The sequence below is a fragment of the Rousettus aegyptiacus genome, unplaced genomic scaffold (genome assembly GCF_014176215.1).
Source record: "Rousettus aegyptiacus isolate mRouAeg1 unplaced genomic scaffold, mRouAeg1.p scaffold_m13_p_6, whole genome shotgun sequence".
NCBI lineage: Eukaryota > Metazoa > Chordata > Mammalia > Chiroptera > Pteropodidae > Rousettus > Rousettus aegyptiacus.
Window position 1 is genome coordinate 100,611,562 of NW_023416309.1, and position 25,794 is coordinate 100,637,355.

At 50.5% G+C, this 25,794-nt stretch overlaps 3 protein-coding genes across 27 annotated transcripts; 2 read left to right on the forward strand and 1 right to left on the reverse strand.

The window, feature by feature from the left end:
• The first annotated feature begins 1,557 nt into the window (after positions 1-1,557).
• ASB16 (ankyrin repeat and SOCS box containing 16) lies at positions 1,558-8,060 on the forward strand. Its single transcript, XM_016139637.2, has 5 exons — positions 1,558-1,929; positions 3,443-3,710; positions 5,452-5,944; positions 6,308-6,421; positions 6,911-8,060. The coding sequence occupies exons 1-5, from the start codon at positions 1,629-1,631 to the stop codon at positions 7,094-7,096; spliced, it is 1,362 nt and encodes a 453-aa protein (XP_015995123.2). The 5' UTR covers positions 1,558-1,628; the 3' UTR covers positions 7,097-8,060.
• Positions 8,061-13,260: 5,200 nt separating this feature from the next.
• Positions 13,261-17,436, forward strand: TMUB2 (transmembrane and ubiquitin like domain containing 2). 6 transcript variants are annotated; one of them, XM_016139702.2, is made up of 4 exons: positions 13,337-13,446; positions 13,996-14,055; positions 15,381-15,947; positions 16,181-17,436. In XM_016139702.2, the coding sequence occupies exons 2-4, from the start codon at positions 14,021-14,023 to the stop codon at positions 16,545-16,547; spliced, it is 969 nt and encodes a 322-aa protein (XP_015995188.1). In that variant the 5' UTR covers positions 13,337-13,446; positions 13,996-14,020; the 3' UTR covers positions 16,548-17,436. The 6 variants fall into 6 exon arrangements, with proteins under 6 accessions (XP_015995190.1, XP_015995191.1, XP_015995188.1 ...); XM_016139703.2 differs by having other exon boundaries at positions 13,375-13,392; XM_016139706.2 differs by lacking the exon at positions 13,337-13,446 and having other exon boundaries at positions 13,463-14,055; positions 15,381-15,658; positions 15,770-15,947.
• Positions 17,437-17,517: 81 nt separating this feature from the next.
• On the reverse strand, positions 17,518-25,261 carry ATXN7L3 (ataxin 7 like 3). Of its 20 annotated transcripts, none has more exons than XM_036222875.1 (13): positions 24,880-25,261; positions 23,416-23,526; positions 22,984-23,116; positions 22,609-22,780; positions 22,319-22,416; positions 22,113-22,135; positions 21,742-21,787; positions 21,512-21,540; positions 21,150-21,218; positions 20,833-20,876; positions 20,477-20,548; positions 20,229-20,386; positions 17,518-20,132 (listed from the first exon to the last, which is right to left on the reverse strand). In XM_036222875.1, the coding sequence occupies exons 2-13, from the start codon at positions 23,464-23,466 to the stop codon at positions 19,984-19,986; spliced, it is 1,044 nt and encodes a 347-aa protein (XP_036078768.1). In that variant the 5' UTR covers positions 23,467-23,526; positions 24,880-25,261; the 3' UTR covers positions 17,518-19,983. The 20 variants fall into 20 exon arrangements, with proteins under 20 accessions (XP_036078768.1, XP_015995180.1, XP_015995183.1 ...); XM_016139694.2 differs by having other exon boundaries at positions 21,512-21,597; XM_016139697.2 differs by having other exon boundaries at positions 21,742-21,808.
• Positions 25,262-25,794: the final 533 nt, after the last annotated feature.

Consider the following 25,794-nt stretch of genomic DNA (forward strand, 5'->3'; position numbering starts at 1 on the left):
GAGCAGCTTTCTCCAGAGAGTGAAGGAGTTTGTAGCTTAAAGGTCTCTTTGGTTGGGAGTCCCTAGATTTGCAAGGTCAAGCCCTTGGCCCTCAGTCAGGTATGTGAGCCTTTTTAGGATCTGGGGCAGGAGGGGAGGGGGAAGAGGAAAACAAGACTCACTGAAGCCAGTTTCTAGAGACTACGTGTCCTGCTTGGAGGCTGAGAAGAGGCTCTCACAACTGTCCTCATCCTCATGTGGCCACAATAGCTAGAGCCAAAGTGCATCATCTGTGGAGTCAGGCCAGTTGAGGGTCCTAGTCCTAGCTCCACCCCTCACAAGCTGTGACTTTGAGTAGTTTTGACGCAGGACAGGGCAAATTCCCTGAGTTGGGGACAGAGCTCAAGCCCTACACACAGAGAGAAGTGTTCTTTGCTGAACTCAAGAAAGAATTCAAATGCCCACCAAAGTTAGAGTCAAAAGGAAAGTTTATTAGAGAAGAGACAAAGCAGATGAGAGAAAACAAAACAAAACAAAAGCCCCAAGTCTCAGGGAATTCAGTTTATACATCATTCTTAGTGTCTGTGAATTACAGTTTAAAGACTTTGTTTACCTTTTTTTTTTTATACGGACATACAACGAGAAAGGATAGGACTATGTAACAAGAAAAGGTAAGACTACATAAGGTGAAAGGTCTGCTGGCAATCCCTAGCCTTTGATCCATAGGGAATGAATGATTTGATTTTGTGTAGGGTGCCACTTAAAAATTCTCTTTTTCTGTTTTCCCTTCACAGTGCGGGGAAATGGTCTTTTAGCAATCCCAGCAGAAATCTTCCTTTGTTCTGCAGTTTTCCTGTGGTCTGGCTGTAGGGCTGATCAGCATGTTGCAGTCTCTGGATATAGCTTGATTTAGCATTTAGTTCTCTTGCTTCCTACCTACATTAGTTTTATCTTGTTAAGCCTTAAATTCGTCTTTGGTAAACAGACATAAGACCGCCCATCTCAGAGGTGTTCAAGTGTGATAAGTAGCCTAATCATAAAATTCATTGTCAAAACCAAGTTTGCTGTTTACCTGGGTGAGCCCGGAAATATGATCACTAAGAAAAGATGGATCTAAAAGTGATTTAAATATTGTAAAGCCCTGAACACACATGTGCAAAGCTATTGCCGGAAGAGCTTTCTCCTACCAGCCCTAATGTTCCGAGTCGTGGTCTGCCCTCCAGCCAACATCAGAGAGGCTGGGGGATTCTGGCTCTTCCTCCCTGCCCTGTCCATCTATCTGACTAACTGCTTCCCACACCTCAGACCTTGCCAACCCACAGTATTCACTCCAGAGAATTACAAGGAGGTAGACTCTGGGGTGCCCGGGGTAGCCTCATCTGTGGGCTGGCTGCCCAAGTGGAGGGTATCAGCAGGGGCAAGGGCTGGCCCTAGCTCTGGGTTGGGGCTTGGCCCAATATCTTCTCAGCACCAGGACCGGGACTCTGACCAGACAGTGTTTACCAGAGCAGTGAAGGGCCTATTTATAGCCTCAGCTGCTCATGGGTGGGTGAGGGGGCAGAGTGGCTCCTCAGAGCAAGGGTGGTAGTCAGGCTGAGGGGACTTGGCTGTGCCCAGCTGCCACTGACCAGACCCCTGGGCCCCTCCGCATGGCAGAGGAGACCTTTCCCTTCGCCTCCTCCACACTTCGCTCTCTCCGCCTACAGCGGGAGTGGCTGGAGTGGGAAGATCGGCGCCGGGCAGCAGCCCAGCAAGGCCGGAACAGAAGGTGCCCCCCGAGTTCCCGGGCCCGGCTCACCAGGCCACGCCACTCCTGCCGAGACCCAGTGGTCCACAGTGCCCTGTTCTCTGGCGACCTGCAACAGGTCCAAGCCCTGTTCCAAGATGAAGACACCGCCAACATGATTGTGGAGACTGTGAGCAACCAGCTTGCCTGGTCAGCTGAACAGGGTAGGGAGCACCAGACCGGGACAGAAGAGGAGGAAGAGGGAAGCGGTGTGGGGGGGGGGAGAAGGGGAGAGCCTTAGCCCCATCCCCTCCCTCAGACCACAGACTAGACCATCCCTTCCCACTGCTCCCTCCTAAACAGAGATGAGGCATAGTTAGTGGTTTGTATGCCTTACCAGAATTAAAGTTATATTAACACATAAATTACATAGGAGCACAGTTATATTCTAAGCAATTTTTTCTTTGACTAGACATCCACACATACATTTTTTTGTCTACAGAATGAAATTATAATCTATGTGCTATTTTATTACCTGATTTTTCATGTAACATCTTTCTATGTCAATAACCACATAAAGTCGACACAATATTTTAAATAGATGTATAAATTCTGCTGTATGGGCATACCATGATTTATAGAACTAGCCCCCGAATAGATTGGATAAATTGGGTTCCTTTTTAAAAAATTATTTTATGTAAATATATGATGGACATCTTTGTGTATTTGCCAACCTATTTCCTTAGAATCTATTCTGACAGGAGGGTTTATCCCTGTAAACCAAATACCTCTTAAGATTGACAAGTGATTGCTTCCAACACATGAATTTGGGGGTTCAAAATCCTTGGAGAGTTTGTTCTCACAGTTACAACAGGCTCCAGATTCCTGCTTGGCTTCAAGTGTTAGAGATGTGCCCTGGTTAGTGACTACCCAGAGCTTCAAGTGTTAGAGATGTGCCCTGGTTAGTGACTACCCAGGGCATCCCAGTCTTGTCCAACAGCATGTCCATCATCCTTCAGTTGGAACTTGTCCTTAATTTCAATCCTAATAATAAAATATGCTTTACCCAAGATTTAGGAAACCTTAATGCAAACCTTAATGCAAATTATAATGCAAACAACTTACAGTTGAATATTAGGCATCTATGCCCCTTAAACAAGTCTTTGGCCATTTCTATAACTCTAATCAACAACAGTCCCATGATCAACTCCTCTCCCCACTCTTCCTTTCCCCACTCCCACCTCTAATTCTCCACCTCCACATTTCCCCCCACTTCCACCCCCACCCTCCCCACCCCAGAAGTGCCCTAGAACTTCAAACTCATGGCTTCTTCAGCTCTGGTCGTTGGCTACTTCCAAGGTCAGCTCCAGGATCTCCTGTGCATAACTTCCCCCATCCCTAGTGCCAGAGCCCCAAGGGAACCAAAAGAGCCAAGGACTCCATCAGTAGCTCAAAGACCCAGATGTTTCCTTAACAGAATTCACCCTACTAGTTGCCCTTATGGCTTTTTCTCTATGACACACATACTATGTTTTGTTACAGACTGACAAACTGTTCTAAAAGGCTGTTCCAATTTACACTCCCAAATCAGGGTGAGTGAGCCACTCTCCACAGGCACAGCCTGGCACAGCATTTGTGCTCAGCCAGGGGTGCCAAGGGAAGGCCAGTGTTAGCAGTTCACCATAGCCTGCCCTGCCTGCCAGTCTCATATCCCACCCCCAACATTGCTCTCCTCAGGGTTCTGGGTGCTGACCCCAAAAACCAAGCAGACAGTGCCTCTCACCATCGCTGCAGCCCGAGGCTACACGGATTGTGCCCGCCACCTCATCCAGCAGGGAGCCGAGCTGGATGCTCGTGTTGGAGGCCGGACAGCCTTGCACGAGGCCTGTGCCCAGGCCCAGTCTGACTGTGTGCGCCTCCTGCTGACCTTCGGTGCCAAGGCCAATGTGTTGTCTGAGGAAGGCACGACCCCCTTGCACCTCTGCACAGCCCCTGAATCCTTGCAGTAGGTGCCCAGGAGCTGAAATGGTTTGGGGAGGGTGTGTGTGTGTGTGTGTGTGTGTGTGTGTGTGTGTGTGTGTGTCTCCAGCTCACGTGGCCAGGAGAAGGGGAGGAGCACCTAATATACTTATGTCCTCACAACAACCTGGAACACAGGTCTCATTCTACAGATGAGAAAATTGAGTCTCGGAAAGGTTTAGTGAATTATCTAAGGTCATATCAACTAAGCCCAGGAGGCAGAAATGCTGTTGCTTTTTGGGAGGACCCTGTTCCAACTGCAGTCTTTTATTCCCTGTGATTACTCTGTAGCCCAATTCCTAGATGTTTTGAGGTAGACCTCAAGAAAGATCTAGCATACTAAGGTGTTTCCCAACCTTAGTATGAGGCTCCAGACACCTCCTCCTCCTACCTTTTTAAGGTCAACAGTTTCTTGGATCCCCTCATGATGGTAGTAGCACTTTTATAAATCAGGTGCACTGACAGGCTGCCCATGGTAAGGAGTCAAGGGCTCCTGAGAGACATTCCACAGTCCACCTGCTGGGAACCTCTCCCCAGCTTAAATCTAGGTTAGCGATAGACCCAGAAATGATCTAACTTTTCCAGCCCTTTCTTGAGCTCTTATGGGCACATGGTGTACTTTCCAGCACACTTGATCCTTAAGTGAAGTGAGAATAGTTCCTCTTACTGGTCCTACTAAGCGAGCTTTCCAATGTTATTTAAATTTAGTATTTGTAAACAAAAATTAGCCCATGATTAGAATTTACCGAGGAAACAAATTCAGTAGTTATAGATGACTGGCTGCTACTCAACTCTTGGCCACTGAGCAAAGTGCATGTCGGACATGCGCACTGAAGGAGAGCTGGAATTCTGGCCATTTGGGGGAAGGATACCTGGTCATCAGGATTTCACTGGGGTTGATGGATCTGCTCCTGAGTTTCAGTGCTGCCATTCTGGCTTTTTAATTATAAATTACTGTTAGTTTAATTTCATCATCAATATGGTTCATTGTAAGTCTTGTTTACCCTGTGGTGGTTAATAATGAATATTTGCCCCTACAGTGTTCTGGCCTATAATTTTTCCAGGAACTAGAAGATTGAAAAACATGTGCTTCCTAAAATCTGGTTTTTATCATTTGTTTCGTTTTCTTTTGAGGAAAGTGAGTGAGTGGGTCCCCAAGCACCTTGCTTTGTTTGAGTGGATGTGGCTGGCCTGGGAGGGTGGTCTTCAACTTTAGAAGCAGGAGGAAAACATTAGGCCTTCTACTTCTTTTACTTTTCGACTCATACACTTTAATTTTCTGTGTTTTATAGTGTACACAGTAGTAGGTTTTTTATTTTTTTGTATGCTATCAAAATGTTTCATCACTGACAAATGATTCAGAACCAGGCCTTGGGGGCCCAGTGGGATTGGGGAGTTGGGTTAGACTCTGGCAAGGGCAATGAGTACTAATTCCTGTGTAGCCACAACCTGCCACCTGCCATGTGTCCTTGGCTGTGCTGTGACCTTTCTGGTCTGAAGTTTTTCATCTGAAAATTAAACTAAAGATGCTCCTGGTGACTTCGATGGGCCTTCTAGCTTTGCTGTCTGTCATGAGGCTTCTGGGAGTCTGATGATGGGCACCAGGCTGGCATCCAGGTGCGGGAGGTGGGAAAAAGGGTTGTAGGGAATGAAAGTAGGGTGAAGGGTTCCCAGGCCAGTCCTTGGTCTCTCAGAATTTGCCTTGGCACCTTGTATCCTCCCCCCAGGTGCGCCAAGCTGCTGCTGGAGGCAGGAGCAATTGTGAACTTCGTTGCGCGGGACAGCGAGAACACTCCCCTGCATGTGGTGGCAGCAAGAGGCCTGGAGGAGCATGTGGCTCTCTACTTGGCACACGGCGCCAATGTGGGCTCTCGCACCAGCCAGGGCGAGACGGCCCTGAATGCGGCGTGCGCAGGGGCCGAGGGTCCTGGCAGTGGCCGGCAGCACCAGGCTGTGGCGCGCCGGCTCCTGGAGGCTGGTGCTGATGCCCGGGCGGCCGGACGCAAGCGCCACACACCGTTGCACAACGCCTGTGCCAATGGCTGTGGGGCCCTGGCTGAGCTGCTGCTGCGCCATGGGGCCTGTGTTGATGTTCCCAATGCAGCGGGCCACACACCCATGGACTGCGCACTACAGGCTGTCCAGGAAGCCCCCAACTGGAAGCCGGAGGTCCTCTTCGCGGCGCTGTTGGACTATGGAGCTCAGCCTGTGCACCCTGAGGTGTGTAGGGAGGGCCTGTGAAATGAGGCTCCAGTTAGGTGGGGGAAGCCTGTGTGTGAAATTGCTGCACCATGGGGTAAGAGTGGGGAACAAGAGACCAAGAACCCACACTCTGTGGCCAGAGGTCTATCCCCATCTTGGGAAGGACCAGTGAGAACCATGGTCCCAAGGAAACTGACTGGGGCCAGGAGGTTGTGGAGTACTCTTGAAAGTGGGGTAAACTGAGGCAGGGAAAAGGATGAGGAGAGCGAAAGACCTTAGCCTCCCAAATTTGGGTAAGTAGGGCTTTGGCTTAGGCTGGACATGAGTCTGCTCCTGGTTGGGAGAGGCATGGTGGCCCTGAGACCCTCTTTTGATTCCTAGATGCTGAAACACTGTGCCAACTTCCCTCGGGCCCTGGAAGTCCTGCTTAATGCCTACCCTTGTGTCCCATCCTGTGATACCTGGGTGGAGGCGGTACTCCCAGAGCTGTGGCAGGTATGTCTACTCCAGAGTGGTAGATAGAAAGGAAGGTTGGGTCCTAGGTCTATCCCTCCAGGGCAGGCTTCCTGAAGGGAGGAGCAGGAGGGCCCCCGGGCTGAAGAAGGACAGGCAGAGTGAAATCCCTGGGCTCTAGGGTCCCACATCCCTTAGCAGCTCAAAATAACCTCTAATTCTACATACCTCTCCAGCCTCTCTCTCACCCACATCAGCACATTTATTAGGCATGTCTGACTCAGTGGGCACTGTGCCAGGATCTTTGGAGTTGGGGTGGGTGCAGACGTGACTGAGACCAGGATCTGCATTGTGGTTCCAGCTCCCATGACCCCTGCAGGGCCTCTCTAGCTCTGATTCTGAGCCCTTCAGGATGCGCCAAATTTTGCATGTTGCAAAATCCTCGGGCCCTACCACTAGGTGGCCCCCAGTTGGAAGGGCAAGAGTCAACAGAGTATTGGGCCATCTGACCCTGTTCCCTTCCTGGCCTAGGAGCATGAAGCCTTCTACAGCTCTGCCCTGCGCATGGTAAACCAGCCAAGGAAGCTACAGCACCTGGCCCGGCTGGCTGTGCGTGCTCAATTGGGAAGCCATTGCCGACAGGCCGCTGCCCGCCTTCCACTGCCCCAACTCCTTAGGGACTACCTGCTGCTGCGCGTGGAGGGGCGCATCCAGTGAGCACCGTGCCAGGCTGCTCCCATAGCTTGTCTTGCTTTCTCCATCTGTTGTCCCCCCAACCCTAGAAGACCAGTTCCTGGCCCTATGTCCACACTCTACATACCGTCCTCAGCCTGCCCATACCTCCACTGGCTTCTTGAGCCAACTGCTCACCTCCAACCTTACCTGAGCTTCAGCTCCTCTCTCCCGTGGGAAGGCCTGCAGACTCAGCCTTCACCTACCTCCTCTCCTTTGCCTAAGTGGGCGGTGGCCCCTCCGTCCCCCTGGGGCCAAGCCAGGAGGCAATGATCCTCGTTGCTCCTCATCTTCTGCCACCAGTGTTCATGTTCAGCTTCCTAAAGAGTGACAGACTCTGCCTCTAGCTGCACTGCCTCTGCCCAACTTGTCATTGTCATTCGAAGGGAGGACCTCATGGACTGGTCTTAAAACCCACGCTCCCCTTTGCTTCTAGGTGTTTGCACATGCTGTTCCCCCTCCTTGGTATACCCTTCCCATATGGTTTTTTTTTTTTTTTTTTTGCCCTGGTTGAAGCTGATTTGATCCCCAAGAAAGCTCAATAGCACTATTTGACCAAGCTAGCAGGTAGCCTTTTTTGAATCATACTTATTTAAGAGCCTGTGTCTGCTTCAACTAGGTTGAGACTGGGACTATATTTGTTTCTTGAACAGGCATTTCGGTAAATGGTTGTTGAGGGAGAAATAAATGCATGATGCCTGGGACCCATTTATGGTTGTGTTCCACCCCCATCCCCCTCAGTGATGCATGGTGTCTTAAACAGTGGTTACTACACCTGTGATCTCTGAGGCCCTGTGACAAGAAGACTAGCTATCTCCTCTGTCTGTCTGTCTGTCTGTCTCTCTCTCTCTCTCTTCCTCCCCTGGTCCCAGAGTCAAATGTACTACCATTTATCTTTAAGAGGAAACTTTGCAAGCCAAGCCAGTTATTATGAATACAAATAAATGATTTGTGCACAGAACCAATGTGTGGATGTTGTTAGGTTGAAATGTGGCTGAGATACCTATCACTCCATGTTTCTTTTTCCTCCTTTGACCTCTCCTATGGTTCCCAAGTTTTCTGCACTGAGCAACTGTTACTCTTAGGATAGAAAAAAGGGTATAAGAATAACACAAGCCCCTTCACAGCCCCTGAGCCTGTAGCACCCACCACAGAGGAGGAGCGCCCAACAGCCTGCACTCCTGTCCTTTCACTGAGGGATCCTGGGATCTCCACCCCCAGTACCATCTGGAGTCTTGCAGCTTAAATGAGTCAGGAGTCCTGGGGTTGTCCTCCTGTAGCTGTTGCCCAGCCTCCCCTGCTCTGTGGGGAGTTGTATTTGCGGAGATGCCCTTGGACCAACACAAAGACAAGCTTTTACCTCGTTATGCAGAGCAGCAACCTCTCTTTTCTGGGCTTTTTCACTTTAATTTCACAGAGCCAAAGGCCTGAGAGAAGACAGAGAAATCCTCTCTAGTCCTGTGCCCAAGCTGGGAGCCTCATTCTCAGGGGAGGATGCTGAGCTGTCCATCCCATCACAGCAGGCCGACCCCACCTAGCTCAGCCTTTTCTGTTATATTTACAACTACAACTATGACAAGATACCTGTATAAAGAAAATGAAAGATACATGTGATTATGTATATTATTTGGGGGTAGGAGATTTTCCAGGGTAAAAGCATAAAAGGAAAGATTAATAGATCTGGATACAGAAAAAGCTTAAATTTAGTTTTATAAGAATATTAAATCATAAACACAAGTAAGAGGCAAAATATTAGAAAATGTAGCTGAAGCTAAAAGGTTGTATTCCCTTGATGTGTGAGGGCAGGAGAAACATCTGTTTTATCACCACTGTTGAGTTGGTGCCTATACAGTACCTAGAAGAGTGGACATTCAAATATCTGTCAAGTAAATGAACGATGATACTCAATGTCACCAAGAATCAGAGAAATGCAAATTAAAGAGCAATACAATATTATTCTTCCACTAGATTCGGGGAAATTTTAAAGACTGGTAATATTCAGGGCCTGTGAAGATACGGAGAAATAAGTTCTCGTATATCTTTTTGGTAGGAAGGAAACTGCCACCTTGGTGGGCAATTCAACAGTACCCTTTAACATTGCTCTCCAGTTACACAAAAGGCTGGTGCATACAGGAATATTCATCCCAGCATTGTTTGCAACAACTCAGCAAGTGGGTGTTTGTTAGCAAACAAATCCATGCTATGAGATACAATTCAGCCCTTACAAAGGTAGTAGTACCAGCAGCAGGAAAGAACTGGAGAGAGATTCCAAATGAACAGCATACGTAATGCCTTGGAAAGATTTTCAAGACTGTTCTTAAAGAGAAAAAACAGGTTGGGATACAATATGTACAGCAAACAAAACCAAACTCCATCATTGTCGATGAACAGGAAAAGACGGAAGGCAGATAGCCAAGGATTCCCTTTGGCGAGGGGAGAGCGCTAGTGGGACTTTCTGGTCTGTGTTTAAATTTTTTACATAGGGGTCCTCATGGATTCTTGTAAATTAAAAAAAAAAAAAATTAAGGGAAGAAAGGGCAAAAGGCCCAAACAGTTCATTCACAAAGTGGTTGATGAAATAATGAAAAACATTCAAACTCACTAGAAATCCAGTGAATGCAAATTAAGGAACAGATACCTTTTGCCTATCAGTTCAGCAATCATGAAACGAATAACATCTAGTGATTAGGGAAGGAGCACATTTTTTGTGTATGTCTTTTAAATTTTTTTATTTGATCGATTTGATGTTACAATTTATATATTTAAGATGTACATTGTGTTACTTTGATACATTTATATATTATGATTGTTTTCGAAGCAGTATTTATCACATTACATCATTATAGTACAGTATTATAGACTATACTCCTTATACTGTGCACTAGAGATGGCTTATTTACTATAAGTTACAAGTTTGTACTCTTAACCACCATCGAATTTATCCCCCCAAGCATTTTTTTGTTTTTTCATAAAACAAATTTACTATAAATATGTTTGGTTAAGGTAGTAACATTCTAGGATTTACAGATACATCACCATTATATAGCCATCTTAATTGCACATAAAGGTATAAGAATACCTAAGTTCAGTAGTTTAAGAAAAATAAACATCTCATGAACTACATCATGAAAAATGTCCAATGGAGTTCAGATCTATTAAAATACTCTGTTAATCTCTAATTATTATTATATTTAAAAGAAACCAGCTTTGTGCAGTGATGTAGTCCCAACTGCAGAATTCTTCCTTTCCTTGCTTTTCTTCTCAAGAAAAAACCCAACCTCAAAAACTCAACCCTGAAAGTCCCTCTTTCAAAACACCCTTAACTGCATCTTGTCCTTTGCTGTACACACTCATACAACACATCCTTTTTTCCAACCCTTCATCCCAGCCACCGAGCATTCCAAGTCTATCTCATCCCTAGCCAATCCTGTTTCCTTTCCATTCATCTACAACATTACCATGGCTATCTTATGACTTTGCTTCCAACTACCAGATAGAGAACCCACTTAAATTTCCCATTTCTTCCCCCAGCTTCTCTGAATCCATCCATCATTCCTTTAATAAATCTTTATCAAGTATCAAGTAAGTACCTGATGCATGCAGGCACTGGGATCGATTTTGCAGATATTGGAATAATAAAAGAAAAAAAAAGTTCCTGCCTTCAACGAATTTAGTGAGACAGAAAAATGAAAAAAATGAAACTGTAGTGTGATAAATATTATGGCAGACATGAGTCCATGCAGCTTGGGGAACAGAGTGTATGTACCTAATACAAATGGATTGATCTGATAGCTACCTGAGGCAGCCAATATCTCACCTATTCCGCAGAGCAAGCCGGGCACTGACTCAGCCCTCCATGGCTGTAGAGGGCATTGCTCAGTCAATTATTCCCCTTTTAGATTACTTTTATCATCATTTCTCCCCTTCTTTTCTGCTCTTTCCTCTGGCTTATAAACATCTTTATGATTCTCACATCTCTTAAAACCTCACTCATCTACTCCCTGTTCCTCTCTAGCCTCTACCATGTTTTTGTGGGAAGAGAACACTAGTGGGTGCTACTCACACTGCTGGTAGGAATGGAAACAGGTACAACCCTCTAGAGGACAATGTGGTACCATGTATCAAAAACCTTAAAAATATGAACAGCCTTTGACCTAGCAATTCCAGTTTCAGGAATTTATCCTCAGGGGAAAAAATCATGGATGTATACACAACTCTGTCATCAAAGACACACAAAGATGTTTATCAAAACACTGTTTAAAAACAAAGTACCGAAAATGTAAATGTCCATTCAAATGAGATGATTAATTTTTTTTAAAAAAAGTATGGTGCAACAGGGAAGGTAATACTGTTAAGCAGCTATTTAAAACTATGCCATAAAAATATTCAATGACATGGAAAAGCTTCAAGGTATATAGTTAAGTGAGAAAAGTAGGGAATGAAATATTGACAATAAGATCATATAAATATATATAGTACAGTACCTGGCACATAATAAACTCTCAAAAGCATTAACAGTGGTTCAACTCATTCGTTTATCCATTCCCTTAAATATTTGAGAGCCCTTGAAACTGCTATTCTGTTTGGAGCATTGCTTGGTAAATCTCTATTCATTCTTCAAAATTCTGTTTAATTGTACAATAATGCTCTTCCCCATCCTATGTTCTTCAAAATAAAGATACTAAGCTCTAAACCCAAAAGTTACATGTATGCAGAAATTAAAAGACTACCTTTCATCTCACAAACATATTGTTGATCAAAAGTTGCCAAAAGAATTGAAAGCAGGGAGTCAAACAGATACTTGTATATCAGTGTTCATAGCACTATTATTCACAATAGCCCAAAGGTGGAAACAACATAAATATCTATTAATAGATGAATGGATAGAGAAAATGTGGAATATTATTTTCTCTAATATTTTCACAACAGAATATTATTCAGCCTTAAAAAGGAATAAAATTTTGATATGGTCTACAACATGAATGACCTTTGCAAACATGCTTAAGTGAAATAAGCCAGACACAAAAAGACAGTGTATAATTCCACTTACGTGAGATACCTGGAATAGGCAAATTCATAGAGACAGAAAGTACAATAGAGAGGAAGGTGAATAGTACAGGAAATGGATGGTGGCAATGGTGTACAAAATTGTGAATGGTGTACAAAATTAATGCCACTGAATTGGCCACTTAAAATGGTTAAAATGATAAATTTTATATATATTTTACAAGAAAAAGACTTTAAAAAAAGAATAAGATACCAAAGATAGTTTACCATTACCATTTACACAAAGTACAAAAACAGAGAAAACTAATCTATGGTGACAGAAGTCAGAACAGTAACTACTCTAAGTTAGTGGATGGAAGAGGACAAGAAGAGGAGCTGTGGGTCATTTTCTATATCTTGATCCAAGTGCAGATTCCATGAGTGTGTTCTGTTGGTGAAAAGCACTTGAGCTCTTCGCTTATGAGTTTGCCCCTGTCTGCATTATTAATACTTCAATCAATAGTTCACCAGAAAACAAAAACCCCAGCATATCTTTAGAAAAAAATTTAATTGCGAAAATCTGGACAAGTTCTTGGCAGCTGAATCTTTTTTTTCTGTCTTTTTTTGGGTATCCTGCTTTTCTTGTGCTCTGAACCTGCGCTGAATCTGTGCCTTCTTTGATTGCTTTTTCGCTTAATTTTACCAAAGTCCCACACTAACCGGGGCCGCATTCTCTGAGGACGGTGACTAACTTGTCTCCTATTTGTTTCCCGGCTAGCTCTGAGGTGAATTCTTGGAGGTCACAGAGACGAGTCTTACTAATCCCGCTAACCAAAGCAATAACAAATCTATCAGCCCGGTTGGCTGGGAGAAAGGCCGGAAGAAAAATGCTGGAAAGGGAGAAGCGCCACTTGGGTTCTGCCCAGCGGTGACAGCCCGCTCAGTCCTACAGACGCAAAACCACGCCCCCTTCAAGCACCACCCCAACGCCCTCCTGGCCCCGCCCCTCAGCTCACATATCCTCAGGGCCCGCCTACTAGGCGTGACCCTGCCCCGGGAGGGCCACGATCCCGCCAACAATGACTCCGCCCCTCCTTCCGCTGAGAAACCTGTCCCTTTTATTTAAAGAATACGTTTACGTCAGCCCGCCTTACGTATCTTTTGCGTCATCAGTGCCAGGCGCAGGGGCGGGACTTCCTATCTCTGATTCTAACAGCTTCCGGGAGAAGCCGGAAGAGACTGGACCCTGGACAGAATCGGGGATAGCCAGCCCCTCCCCCAGCCCCTACGGAAAGGTGAGTCCATGGGCCGGCCTGATGAAGTCAAAACACTTAGTCTGGCCGTTTCAGGTGAGGACCTCCTTCCCTATCCAGGCATGGTACCGGTCCAATCCCCTCTTAATTTCCCATGACTCCCCGCGTACTCAAGCTCCGCCCCCAGCCCCCCGACCCCGCCCCGATGTTTGAGGGGTGTGAATGGTTTGTGACCCCCTAATTCGACTGTACCCCTTATGGGCTGGGAGAACTAGACTTGGGCACCGCGGCCGGGCCAGGCAGCCTTTCGGCTCGGGTGGGCCCACGGACCCCTCTCCAGCGCCGCAAGAATAGGACCGCCCAAACGGGGAGCCTTCGCCTTAGAAAAGGCAGGGTTGGGAACGTTCCCTCACCGCGCGGTTAGGGTTCCTCACAGGCTGAAGAGAGAGTGAAGGCCTCTGAAGCAGACCTGAGGTCTTGCCCTGCCCCTGCCCACTAAAGTACCCTGTGTCCCTGACGTTTTCGCCTGTCAATTTCCTTTACTGTAAATCGAGGTTAATGACATTAACCTTACCATCAGGGGTTAGTTGTGGGAGTGATAAATAATTGCTACCATTTATTTATTGAACAATTGCGATGTGTTAGGCCCTCTGCTAAGTATTTTGCTTCGATGATTTCCCGTCATCTTCAAAACAACCTTATGAGGTAGGTACTATTTTTAACCTCATTTTACTGATGAGAAAGCTTAGTCCCTGAGAAGTATCTGAGGTTACAGAGCTAGTTAGGAGCAAGACCAGGATTATAAATTAGTTTCTTTCTCTCTGTCTGTCTCTCTCTCTCTGTCTCTGTCTCTCTCTCTCTCTCTTTCTGACTGCAGGGCCCATGTACTAAATAAGGATGTGGAAAGTAGTCAGATATTGATATGTTCCACAGGTATTCTTTGAGTAACTGCTATGGCATTATGCTGGGTAACATGGTACATAGAGAAATACATGTGATCCTTGTCTTCCATGAATCTTGTAGAGGGACGGACAGGAAGATAAGTATAATGAAGTTTTATAGGTGTTGTGAGAATAGTCTGGTAATGATAATCATTAGACTGGATTTGCCCAGGGACAGCTGTAAAAGTAGATTCTCCAAGGGAAAGAGTAGGTACTCGAAGGAGCAAACCGAGATCCTTCCCACCTTTCTAAGAAACTGCCAAGGGACAACCTACACAGTACAAAAAGATTAAGATATGGATTGTGAGACCTATTTTGGAATTTTCCAAATCCATTCCACTTGGGTTGTAGTTTTGCAATAGTGAGCCTGTGGTGACCCAGGAGGGTGGTTTTCTGGTTTCTGTCCTACTTTGATCTCCAGTGCTTGCCAGAAGAGTTTCAGAGGAGGCAGATAAAATATCTGTTGTATGATGGCTGCTAATGACCCTTACAGGGATTTTGGGGTTTTCTAACTCTTTTGTCCCTTTGGGAAGGTCTGACTCTGCTTTTGTTGATAAATTAATTTTCTTTGGCTCTTGACATCTGGACCTACATATGTGACCATAAATGAGATAGAGTTCAAATGAGATAATCTGGCAAGACTGGTTGTACTGTGCCTCCAAAAGGGCCCCAAAATAAAATATTCCAGGCATTTTGGTCTCTTTGAGGCCACCTTGGAGGCTCTTCCAAGGAACATAGTCACTTGACCAAGTGATAAAAATCCTGGGGAAACTTCAGGCTCAAAAAAGGGAATGTTTTTCCCCATCTACCAAAAAAACAACAACAAACAGTTGCAACAGCAACAAACTGTAAGGTTTTCCTGATGATCCATGCTCCCTGTGGGGATGGAATGTGAGAGTAGAAGGGTGTGGAACCTGAAAGCTAGAGTTTGGGGGTCCAGAGTTAGGAAGGTTTATTCCCCCTTATACAGGACAGTAAACTCCCGTTTCTTTTGAAGCTGGGTCAGTTAGAACCTAAACAAACTAGAAACCTGGTTGCAACCCCATAGGCTATAGGCCCTGCTGATGCTATCCCCCTTTGTTCCTGCAGTGTGGACCCAGTCAGCAGCCAGGCCATGGAACTCTCTGATGTCACCCTCATTGAGGGTGTGGGTAATGAGGTGACTGTGGTGGCAGGTATGGTGGTGCTGATTCTAGCCTTGGTCTTAGCTTGGCTCTCTACCTACGTAGCAGACAGCGGTAGCAACCAGCTCCTGGGCACTATTGTGTCAGCTGGCGACACATCTGTTCTTCACCTGGGGCATGTGGACCATCTGGTGGCGGGCCAAGGCACCCCAGAGTCAACTGAACTCCCTCATCCATCAGAGGGTAATGATGAGAAGGCTGAAGAGGCTGGTGAAGGTGGGGGAGACTCCACAGGGGAGCCTGGAGCTGGGGGTGGTATTGAACCCAGCCTTGAGCATCTGCTTGACATTCAAGGCCTGCCCAAAAGACAAGCAGGGCCAGAGAGCAGCAGTCCAGAAGACCTTCTGAGATCTGAGGATAGCACCTGCCTGCCTCCCAGCTCTGGCCTCATCAATGTGCGGCTCAAATTCCTAAATGACACCGAGGAGCTGGCTGTGGCCAGGCCAGAAGATACTGTTGGTGCCCTGAAGAGGTGAGTGAGCTGGAAAAGTGGGAGGCTGTTTAGCCCTTGGTTGCCTCGGAGGAGGCTGGTATAGACATGGAAGCAGCAGGGAAGTTTCACATCCAGCCCCTACTAGGGATGGGTGGAGTATTTCCTTGAAACCCACTTTTCAGTTTTCCCCCATTGCTCTGTTTTGTTGATCCATGCCTGTTTGTCTTCCCATTCCTCATTCTCTGTCTCTCATATCTCTTTCATCCTTGCAGTAAATACTTCCCTGGACAAGAGAGCCAGATGAAACTGATCTACCAGGGCCGCCTGCTGCAGGACCCAGCCCGCACACTGCGTTCCCTGAACATTACCAACAACTGTGTGATTCACTGCCACCGCTCACCCCCAGGGTCAGCTGTTCCGGGCCCCTCAGCCTCCCTGGCCTCCACCTCAGCCACTGAGCCCCCAAGCCTTGGTGTCAGTGTGGGTAGCCTCATGGTGCCTGTGTTTGTGGTGCTCTTGGGAGTGGTCTGGTACTTCCGTATCAATTATCGCCAGTTTTTCACAGCACCTGCCACTGTCTCCCTGGTGGGGGTCACTGTTTTCTTCAGCTTCCTAGTATTTGGGATGTATGGACGATAAGGACATAGGGAGAAAATGAAAGGTGTGGTCTTCCTCCTTTATTGCCTCCCCCCTTTCCTGGCCAGAGCTGGGCCCAAGGGCCTGGGAGGGAGGGATGGAAAGGATGTGGTGGGTCCTCTTCCATAGGACACAGAAGGCAGGTATGGGGCCTCCCCTTCATGTCCCTGAGGGTAAAGACATCCCCTTTGTGCAAGCACAACTCAGGTAGAAACAAGGATGTCATCTTCCTTCACTTTGAGGTTCCTGAAGTTCAGAACCAAGCTGGCAGCCCAGCTCAGTGGGGAGTCTGGGCTCTGAAGAGTCCTTCCTAGCTATGACCCTTGCTCTTCCCATTGTCCTGCATGTCCACTCCTGAGCACCCAGGGTCACCTGCCAGGGAGCTCAGCATGGCCCCGGCACACTTCTGTAGGGAGCCTGGAGTGTGTTTTGGTTCCTTGGTGGAATATCCACTTTTCGAGACTAAAGTCACACAGACGAGAATGAAGACTGTCAGCTTGCCCCGTAGGCACCTAGCCACCTCTCCCTTCTCTCTCCACCTCCATAGCAGGCATAGGGTGTTCACGGTGTTCTGGACAGTTTCCAGTGTTCTCCCTTTTTCAAAGCACTTTGCTTGTATTTTTTTTTTTAAGTCCTTTATAGAACACCGTTAGGAAGGGGTTTGGGGCACAGAGCCAAGCCCCCAGCATTGGGAGAGGCCAGGCCACAGCTGCTGCTACCCTAGGCCTAAGGCTGTAAGCAAGAGACAGCTCTGGCCCTCAGCCAGTGTCCTACCCTGCTGAGCTCCAAGGACGAGCTCTGGGTATGGAGCACTGGGCCCCAGGCCTTTGCCTCTGGGCCTGTTGGATGGAGGGTCAGTGTCTGTGACTGAATAAAGTTCCATTTTGTGGTCGTGGAGCCTCGTTCTGTGACCTTAAGAGAATGGCTTTGCTCTGCCCCCAGCAACGTGGTAATGAGGGTGGGTAGGCCAGTCTACCAATGGGAGATGCAGTTTATTTACACCAGCAGCCATGGGGGCAGGGGAAATACACAGCGTTTACAAAGTTAGCTACCTGTACAAGATGGATTACATATGCAAAAATAAAAATCTCAAGACCACAGGACAGCGTGAGCCCCACCCCCCTCCCCCAATGACCCCAGCATGCGGTAATGCCAGGCAGGTGGCCCCTGGGCATGCGGGGGGGAGTGATGCATGGAAGGAAAAGCCACCGGCCATGGAAATTAGTACAGAACCCCCCCCACACACACTCAGACACATGATAGGATACAGGGTGGACGACACCTAGCCAGGGTGGGAAGGATGGGAATTGAAACCCACACAGCCTGCTGTTAGAGGGAGGGGAATGGGGAGCTCCTAGCCCGTTCAACTACATGGTAGGAAAGGGGGTTTGCTCCCTCAGGGTCCCTGCTGGACCAAGCCCATCTCTTACCCAGTCTGGGCAGGGGGCTCTGCCCTGAGGGCGGGCCAAGGAACAACGGGGAAGTGGATGTGGACAAACCAGTTCCCAAACTACTTCCCACTTCTCCCTCCTCCAACCAGAAGGGGGAAAGGGAGAGGCCAGAGGGGAAAGGGTATATTAGGGCCTGAGCTGCAGCTGCCTCTCAAAAGGGAGAATGGCCCCTGGCCTTCCTCCTTTCACCTTCAGCCTACTCCCAAGACGTCATTTGGGAGCAGGCTGGAGGCTGGCTGAGATCCTCCTTTCCCTCTGGCTTTCCCTTAGAGGGAAAAGACTGTGGAGGGTCAAGAACAGAGGAGCCCAGGCCCCGGGTTTCATTGTAACTCCTGCCAAAATTTGGCTTTTTAAAAAATAATCACAATTCTTGGGTTAAAAACCAATCTGTAACCAGGCACCAGCCACAAGAACCACCCCAGGGGGTTGTTGGGGTTCCAGACAGGGTACTGTGACCCCGTCTCTGTTGTTCCCTTAACCCTCTAGGATCCCAAACCCAAATCAGTCCAACTAGACCTGGGTACTAGCTACCCAAATGTGGGATAAGTCCTCCTGGGAGGAGGGCAGGGGACACATCCAGCAAATGCCAGAGAACTTGGCTCGGTCAGCTCCACCCCTGTGTCAGTCAGCTCTGCTCCCTGCCCAGACTGCAGTTCTCCAGCTGGGCTCCTGGGAGTGATGGTGCCAGTATGGAGGTGGGACAATACATCTCTTCAGGATGTAGACTAGGCAGGTGGGCACACTGGCATGACAGTCCCACAGAGGGGCAATGCCTAGACATGACACCCCTTCCCCCTCCAATGACAACCCAGAGCACAGAAACTAACCTCTCTTCCCACCCTACTCCTAGCAAAGGGGGAGAGGTAAAAGATTAGGATTTTCCTCAGAGCCCCGAACCACAAGTACAGAATAAATAACTTAAAAGCGGCTAAGGAAGGGGAAACAGGGCAGGCTTCGGAGGCAGGAGCATTGAGAGAGGAACTGAAGCTGGTCAAGGTGAAAGAGGGGGGTGGCAAGCAGCAGTTGGGAACTTGGGTTGCCCTGGTAGGGCAGTGGGGCAGGGTAGGCAGGAGAAACATGGGGCCACCCCAGGAGGGTGAGGCTGGGCCCCTTCCTGGGGCAGGGAATGAGGTAAGAAAACATTTCAAATAAAGCAGCACCGTTCCCTCTCACCTTGGGGCCCCACTCCTCACCAGCCCTGGGTTAGGGAGGAAAGGTAGAGGGGAGTCATTCTGATATACAGCTCCCTCTTCCTATCCTCCCCTTGCCCATTCCTTGAAGCTGTAGAGGCTGGAGGCCCTTTCCTGGCACCCAACAATAAAAGGACAGCTCCTGCTGCCGAGGAGGCCCATGGGGACTGAGGGGAAAGGGCTGCCCCTGTGAGGGGCAGGGAAGGCGGCGGCAGTTCTGAACGCCTACCTCAGCAGACAGCTCAACGTGCCTGCCTACCCCTGGGATTGGGGGCATCTGATAGGATTCTGCACACAGACAGGACACACCAGCCCTGCCCTTCAGCTCCAAGCACCGGACCCATTCACATTGCTGAGGGAAGCTGGGGGAGGCCCCCTCCAGGCTCAGCTTCCAACCCACAGCCTCCCGGGTAGCCACAATGCTCCTCGGCAGGGCTTAGTCCAGTTCCTGGGGTGGGGGGCAGGCAGTGCCCTGGCAGAGTGCCCAGGTCAGGCCCCTGGCCTAGCTGGACATCCAGTAACTCACAGAATAAATAGGAAAACCACCTCCCCACCAAATTTATGTCCAAGGCATAATATGTCCAGGTCTGAGTCCTGCATGCGGAGGGGTCGTGCTCCATCGCAGAGGACCCTGACACCCCCCAGGGGTGCATAACTGGATCGATCCTCTGCCTGCCTGGCCCACCAAGCTTCTCAAGCCCAGACCCCCAGCAGCTGTCCATTTGCCAGGCTATGCCACCTGGGTGGGGGTTGGGAGAGAGGGCTCTGCTCAGCCAAAGGCTATCCCTTGCACCCAAGTCAGTTGATGTCATCGTAGATGCTGGGCGTCGGGGGTGCCGGTGGCTTTGGCTTCTTCTTCTTGTTGGAGCCCAGGCCGGAGGCAGTCCCTACCAGGCTCAGATGGGATTTCTTTTTCTTGGTTTTCCGTGACTCAGAGCTGTTGGTACCTGAAGAGAAAGAGGTACAGGAATGAGGGCAGGGTTATGGCTGGAGAACACAAGGTGCCCCAACTCCTTTGCTTCAGGCCCAGTTGGATCACCTACCTAGACCCCATCCTTGATTCTCACTCGTCTTGGAGGAGCCTGAATCAGAGGGTGAGAGATCAGACGAGCCATCCCACTGAAGCCGGCTGATCAGGGCCTGACTGTCAGTCATGTCAAAGCTGTCATTATCCAGGGAACTCTCGACCTCTGGAAGGACGCTGGAAAGAGGGACCACAGAAGGGTTTTAGGAATACCAATCAGCATCCTAACCTTCTACAACCCACTACCCTTCTTGGAGGATCACTTACGCTGAGGACCCGAGGAAGTAAATCCGCACGGCTCGCCGCTGCTCATCTGTGTGCTGGGGGCAGCGCAGGGACCTGGTGGGGAGAGAATGATCAGAACCAGACCAGGCAGAAGTATGTGAGGAACTCAGGTGAAGCCCCTCCCCTCAGCAGAGGTTGCGGGGATGGACACTAACAGGGAAGGGATGAACGAAGAGCCCCCAGATCGAAGAGCCCCCAGATCGCGGCCTAAAGCCTGACTATTAGAAGAGAAGGGAAGGGCGGGAGTCCCATTGCTCAAGCCTAGGGATACTCCGTACCCATGCCCAGGGTGTGTGCGCAGGAGGGCCCCCAGCTCCCTTTCTAGGTTCTGAGCTCACCTTGTGCACATCTTCTTGGTGTGTTCAGAAATCACCCCACATTGCTGGAAGAGGAATATAAGCTGAAAGGAGGGATGGAGGGCAACCTACTCTAGACACTAGATGTTTTCTTCTGTATAAATGCTAGATTGCGCAAGCAGAAATGGCCCCAAGGTGTCCAGAGCAGACGATCCCAGACCACCATTGACCAGGAAACCTAATTCCAGAGAGAGAACTATATGGCCCTGATCGCTATGTCACCAGCCTCTTCCAGGGCCTTGACCACTGCCTGTGGCTCCAGCCCACTCCCAAAGGTCTCCCGTTCCCTGGTCCCTCACCGTGGTGAGCAGGCTACGCAGCTCCTCCGGTCCCAGGGTCTCATAGCTGATCCCAGTTGAATTATTATACTGGGAGAGAACCAGAGGTACAGGTTAGAGAAGTGGTAGCCAAAGGGAGGGTGGGTGGGAGTGGAGAACCAGTTTCTCACCCTTTTCTAAGTGAGGAGGCCTTAAGACTGCCCAACAGTTTTCCAATGATTCCTTCTATCCCATCTATACATGGCTAAGGGGTTGGGACCCAGAAAAAACATAAATATGCAAGACCTAAATACCCTCTCTAGTGTTTCTGTCAGCAGTCTGACCCCACTGGTCTAAATCCCACCCAACCGACAAAAGGAAATGAGAGGACAACCCCTACTCACCTTAAAAGGATCCGAATTGCTAAGTTCCCCTGAAGAAGAAAAAAGAAGGGGAAGGGTGTTTGATGCAGAGGTACAGACAGAGAACCCTGAAAATAACCAGAGAGGAAGTGGGGGTGACAGAAGGATCATAGGCCCTCCCTCAACACCCCAAGCTCCCCAGCCTCCACCCTCCAGCAACAAATCACAGAAGACATAGCTAGAATTACTCCCATTGTTCCAGTCCCACTTACCATTTTTGTGTTTTAAAGACTTGGATCTTCGAGGGGAATTGGGGTTCTGGAATGGGAGATACCATAGCTTTGGGGAAAGGGTAACGATAAGGGGGAGCCGAGAACCCAGGGAAGGAAAAAAGATTTGACAAAGAAACATCCTCAAATTCCTACTCTTTCTCCCCAGTAAGAGGCCTGTCTACCCATATTCCCCCTCCCCATCCCCCCAAGGCCTCTGCTGCCCTCCTGCCCACCACAGACACCCTCATCCCAGAACCCAGAGGCACCTGATGACCTCAGACTTGAGTCAAGACACCCGAGGACTCCCTGCCCAAAGGGGAAGGGTATCTGTCCTTTGCCCAAATTTCCCTCATGCTTGCCCCAGCTCTTACCTTGTCTGATTTTCTCTTCTTGGCTGTGTAGGACAAAAGGATAAAGGGCAGGGTCACTTTAAGTTCCCAATCTAAGGGCACCGAAAGAAAAGTACAAAGCTACACTCTCCCCCCTCATTCAAGATAACAACTTATCATTACATACCCAATTCCTGCTGGCCCACCTCGCCCCAGTGCCCCCCAAATTTCCCTAGATCCCCAAACACCTTTCTTCTCTGAGCCATAGGACCAGTCGTTGTCATTGATGTCATCATTATCCTCTTGGTCACTCTCAGACTTGTTCATACTGTTGCTATTGGCAATCCTGACAAGGGTAGGGAAAAGAAAGGGTCAAGTCTGCCACCGCTCTCTTGCCTCCAACTTCAGATATAGTGAAGCATCTGGGGCCAAGCACAACCCACCCTCTGTATCCTACAAATGCCCTCAGGGAACTACACCATGGTACGAGCTGCAAAAGATGAACAGCTCTGGTTCTGGCAGGGGGAGAAGCCCTCACCGGCGGTTGGCGATTCGGCTGCTGTTCCGACCCATTCCCAGGCACTTCTCCAAATGGGGAGCAAAGCGGGAGGCAGCAATGCTGCGGCTGCAATTGGGGCAAACACACTCCTTGCTCTTCCACTGGTTGAAAACCTGTCCAAAGATGTCCAATCCTGGCTGGTCCACGATCTCTGGGGGCAGGAGAGGCGTGGCGATCAGGGCAGGTAGGGGACACTCACCTCTTGTTCCCACCCATGGCCCCATGGCCTCTTCAAACCCCCTGCCTAAGCTCACAGGAGCTCCAGGCTCTACATCTGCTGTGGTTTCCAGAGAAGGAACCTCTAGGCACTAGCAGGGCAAGGCCAGACTGCTCTCCTTCAACCCTAAAGCTCACCAAAATCCTTCATGCTATCAGGGTCCGTGTCATCCAGGAAGAAGTAGCCACACTTGACAGCCCGGTGTACCTCAAAGCAGAATCCCAAACAAGAATCCTCGACCAGGTCCGCGTAAATCTCCTGAGCGATGGCCTGGGCCCAGGGGAGAACATCCACGGTCACGAGAGTCACAGCCCCCTGGACTGAGATCAACTCTCACCAACCAAATCTCCTGCCAATTCGCCCTGGCCAAAAATAATGCTTTCTTTGCCATTTTTCCCCATCTTGACTTTGCCTTCTTTCTTCTTCCGGATCCTTGGGCCTTTTCAGTTGGCTATTCCCTTTAAGGAACAAGGCTGACTACCCAAATTCCTCTTTGGTGTGGATGCCAGATATAGCGACGTAGAGACATCAAGAAAAAGAACTAGAGGCACACGTGGGGGAGCCCTCACCTCTAGTTTGCTGTTATCCAGGCCAGACAAAGACATTTCCTCCATTTTCATTTGTAAACTCTTGTGGAGACGGCGCTCTGACTGCTCATAGCACAGCGGGCGGCAACACGGCTGCACACATGGGGGTGGGGGTGTTGGTGTGAGTCCAAGGCACCTCTAAACATTGCTACCTCCCCTCCGCACCTCGCTGCCCAGAGCTTAATCCTGGCATCAGAATATACCCCTCCCTAAGGCCTAGGCTCACTAAGTCTGGATGGTCCTTCAGGGCCTAAAACCCAAAGATGGCCTAGTCCTTCCCAGGCTTCAACTCAGGCCCTGGACTCTACTGCCAATCAGAGTCTGGGTCTATAGGAGGCAGCAGCTCACCCCAGGTCCCCAAAACTCAAACCCCTCTTTGATACCCATGGTGCAATGCAGCAGGGGGAGGAGAAGGAACTCTAAGGCCTCAAAGCAAACCCACAGGGTGTGGCAAAGAACTGCACAGACTCCTAAATACACTCCCCCCTTCCCTGGGCTCTCCTCAGAGTCACCTCTGCTTTCAGTCAGGATGTCCACTTGGGGGGGTACTGCGACCAGAAGTAGAAACGGCCCTAGAACCCTACAACCTTCACCCCACTGTCTCCCCTTGAAATAAGCCTGCCACTACAAGAGGGGAACAGAATCCACAGACACCTAAAGCTAAAAGGGCATTTCTAGACACCATGAGCAAGAGGGGATAGAGCCCAGTGGGATGGCATGCCAGGAGTGGGCACTCCCCTTACCTGTTCTTCTTTTAGAGAACCACCCTCCCCTCCCTCAGGACCTGCCCGGAAGTCTCTCCAAGAGCCCCAAAGTCCAGGAATCCCCACCAAAGGATTGAGAAACAGCGCCCACAGTCCGGGGCCCCTCTGAATGGTGGGTACGAGTTTGAGGAGCTGCCAGCCTAGAGTGGGGTGGGGACTGACAAATGAACCAGGGGCACTGGGGAAGGTAGGAGGCCGGGCCTCGGCTCTTCCCCCGTCCCTGCGGCACTGCTGCTGCATCATACCGACTGGGGGGAGGAGAGCTGAGCCATCGGAGGCCGGCGCCGGTCCGGGACAGACCGACCCTTAGAGAGTGGGCAGAGTGGGAAGCGTCCCGGTCTCTCTCCTTCCCCACCCGCCGGCAGACCCGGCCGGCCGGGGAGAAGAGTCCGGGAGGGTGTCTCTATTGTCCCGGGGGCTGGGGCCTGGCTCCCTAACAAAGGCCCCGCGCCCCCTCCCCGGCCGGCCCTGCCCCGCCCAGGGGGGACCCAGACAGGGGGAGAGCAAGGGGCCCCGGCCCGGCCGGGAAGCCGGGGAAAGCCGGGCGTTTCCGCGTCGGCCCGGGGGGAGGGGAAGGGGCGCTGACCCAGACCTGGGGGGAGGGGGCCCAAGCCCCGCCTCGGGCCCCGCCCCCCGCCCCCCGCAGGCCCCTCCCCCGTCCCTGTCTCCGTCCCGTACTCACCCCGCCCGGGGGGCCGCGCCGGGGCCCGGCGGCCTCTCAGGGCCGCGTCCTCCGGCGGCGGCGGCGGCGGCGGCTGCTCCGGAGCCCCATGTCCGTCGGTCCGTCCTCGCCTCTCCCCGGGGCCCAGGGCCCGGGGCCGGGGGGTCGGGCCGCCCCCCCGCCTCGCCGCCTCACCGGGCAGCCATGGCCCCTTCCCCTCCCTTCTCGTCCCGTCGCCGCCTCCTCCTCCTCACCTCACCCCGCCCGCGCGCAGTCCGCGCGCCGTCCGCGCGCCCCTCCCCCCGCCCCCCACTCCAGCCCGCCTCTCCCGGGCGGGGGGTGCGGCGCGAGCCCGGAGCGCGCGCGCGTGCCGCGACCGGAGGATGGATGGATGAAGCGAGCGAGAACGCGAGCGTGCGCGCGCGCGCCCCTCTCCCCCTCCCTCCGCGCGGGCTCGAGGCCAAGCGCGAGCGCGCTCCAACCTCCTCCTCTTCCTCCTCCCGCCCCTCCTCAATACCCCGCCCCCGCCCTCCCTTCCTCTTCCTTCTTTCGCTTTCGCGCGCCCAGCGACGGCTCGCGCCAGCTAGATGGGCCCGAGCGCGTGCATCTGTCCCACGGCCGCAGCTCGGCAGCATTTGCACTAGGGGGCGGGGACCGGGCGGGGAGGAGGGGCGCCACGCCGCCGTCCAAAGTACCGGCGGACGGGGACAGGGGCGGGGATATGGGCGGGGCCTTGGGGAGCCACCTCGGCCAATCACCGCCCCGCCTCGGCTTGGCCGGCCCAATAGGATGGCGGTGGGTGGGGCAGCGTTCAAGGTGAGGTGCGCGGTGCGCTGGGGGCGGAGACGTTGTGCCGTCCCGGCCGGCTCCAGGGCGGGGGCAGCGGGTGGCGTCTAAAGAGAGCGCCGGCTCCCAGCCGAGCCTGGGACGCCTTCC